The sequence below is a fragment of the Diospyros lotus genome, chromosome 11, assembly GCF_014633365.1.
Source record: "Diospyros lotus cultivar Yz01 chromosome 11, ASM1463336v1, whole genome shotgun sequence".
Classification (NCBI taxonomy): domain Eukaryota; kingdom Viridiplantae; phylum Streptophyta; class Magnoliopsida; order Ericales; family Ebenaceae; genus Diospyros; species Diospyros lotus.
The window spans coordinates 16,988,840-16,990,973 of NC_068348.1; the positions used below are offsets into that span (position 1 = coordinate 16,988,840).

General features: G+C 35.8%; 1 protein-coding gene across 1 annotated transcript; it reads left to right on the forward strand.

Moving 5' to 3' along the window:
• Positions 1 to 1,027: 1,027 nt before the first annotated feature.
• On the forward strand, positions 1,028 to 1,695 carry LOC127813270 (14 kDa proline-rich protein DC2.15-like). Its single transcript, XM_052354162.1, has one exon. It carries the CDS (start codon positions 1,142 to 1,144, stop codon positions 1,544 to 1,546), a length of 405 nt encoding a protein of 134 aa, XP_052210122.1. The 5' UTR covers positions 1,028 to 1,141; the 3' UTR covers positions 1,547 to 1,695.
• Positions 1,696 to 2,134: the final 439 nt, after the last annotated feature.

Genomic DNA, 2,134 nt, shown 5'->3' on the forward strand with positions numbered 1-2,134 from the left:
AATATTTGTAAACCCCTATGTAAAAACCCTATATGTACAAATAACATTATTCTTTTTTAAAATGTGAGGACTATTGTCTTCGATTAAAGTAAATGATAGACATTGTTATTGCAATTTTTTTTTTTTTTTAAAAGAAGAATATTTCTTAAGTTTACTCCAAGATAGAATTGTGAATTGATAAAGAGCTTCTTGGCAAAGCAATTTGACAAATAGATGGGCTAAAAGGGAAGAGTTAGAGCATGATTGCGTTTCTATACGTAGAGGTGTGGTTATGACGAATTCCAATCTTGAAATATTCAGCTATTCACACATGAGAAACCAAAATGCCACCATAGCAGGAACGATGCTTAATTCAATTATATCATTGAAGACATGATGATTCACAGGTCATTATGGCAAAAAGACATAAGGTACGTGCAACAGTGCATGGCAAAAGATACAATGATTCACAGATCCTTGTATTGCAAGTATATATATAATACTGAGAAATTTGGTTGGTGCCCCTCACAAGCAACCATGAGTTCGGCCAAGTCTGCTTCATCGTCATATCTAAGCTTGGCTGCATCTGTGTTGTTGAAGCAGGGGGATGTTTTCAATTTACAACACTCTTCTATCACTTTGTATGATCCTATTAATGAAAGCGAAAATGTCAGTGAAGGAATGAAATAGTAGTATTTTATCTAGGAAAAATATTATAACAGTAACATTTTAGAACTATATATGAAGTTTTTTTTTTTTTTTTTTTGGGCTCATTATATATATATATATATGAAGTATTTTAGCAAGTGCTTTTCTCAATGTGTGACTATTAATGAGCTCCGTCATTTCATTATTTTTTTATATCATTACACCTTTTATTTAAAAAATACCCTTAAAATATAATTCCTAGTAATTCATATCATTGTGTGTAAAGTTTCCGCGTAAATGTCTATTTGTAAATTATTATGTTTTCCATGTTATTCTCTGCGTAAATCAATCAAAAGAAGTAACCCTAGCCTTCTTGCACCTCTATAAAAGCAACTTTTCTCTTCATCTCTCACCATCGCCGGAAAGACCCTAATTCTCCCACAACCAGTGCGCCCAGCTTAGGTTCTTTGTTTACTTTAGAACAAAACCAAAACCAAAACAAGCGGTTGGAGAGATGGGTTCCAAGGGCAATGCATCACTCTCTCTATGTCTCTTGATCATCCTTCATGTCTTCACTTCTGTATCTGCATGTGAAACCTGCCCTTCTATCCCAAAACCGAAGCCGAAGCCAAAGCCATGTCCCAGCCCTGCAGCCAAGGCTAGCTGCCCCAGCAATGCCCTGAAACTAGGCGTGTGCGGCGACTTGCTTGGTGGATTGCTCAATGTATCCATTGGCGCTCCCCCGAAAACTCCATGCTGCAGCCTCATGGAAGGCCTCGTCGATCTGGAAGCTGCCATCTGCCTTTGCACTGCCATAAAAGCAAATGTTTTGGGCATCGAGCTCGACATTCCGCTCTCGCTGAGCTTGCTTCTTAACGTTTGCTCCAAGAATGTTCCTACTGGATTCGTATGTGCCTAAACTAAATAGTTGCATCACCTTCTTATCTAAGTGTTTCTTAATTTAGTTGTGTGATGTGTAAGTTTCCTTGTGTATAATATCTCTAGGGATCATTGGTTGCGTGCTGGATTGGTTTGTTTGTGTAATATATCCAGTGATCATTCTCATCATTGTTGTTTTTACGCACGTAGCTTCCCTAAAATAAATCAAAGAGCATTATTCTGCCTATTTGATCATATTTTTCTCTACCATACATTTGCGACACATGCATGGGACTAAGCTACCAAATTTATTAAATATTTGGTTATTCTTTGTATGTATGAAATTGATCTCTTGGTCATCTGTGTGCTGCAAATGTATACTTTTAGGTGTTGTATGGTATGCTGTCATTGTCGTCAATTAAAGGGGTAAATGGAGATAATTCAATGTTGTTATTAGTAGTTGAGACAGAAGTGTAATGTTGACTGGAAAATACTTTTTATGATGGTTAAATCTATCGAGCCTCTAAGTTCGTAAGTGGAGTGAGTGTTGAATTTGATTTTAACTACACATTAATTAAAATATGTTAATATTCTACTTTTCCTTTTATAAAAATAAAAAAATATCTCA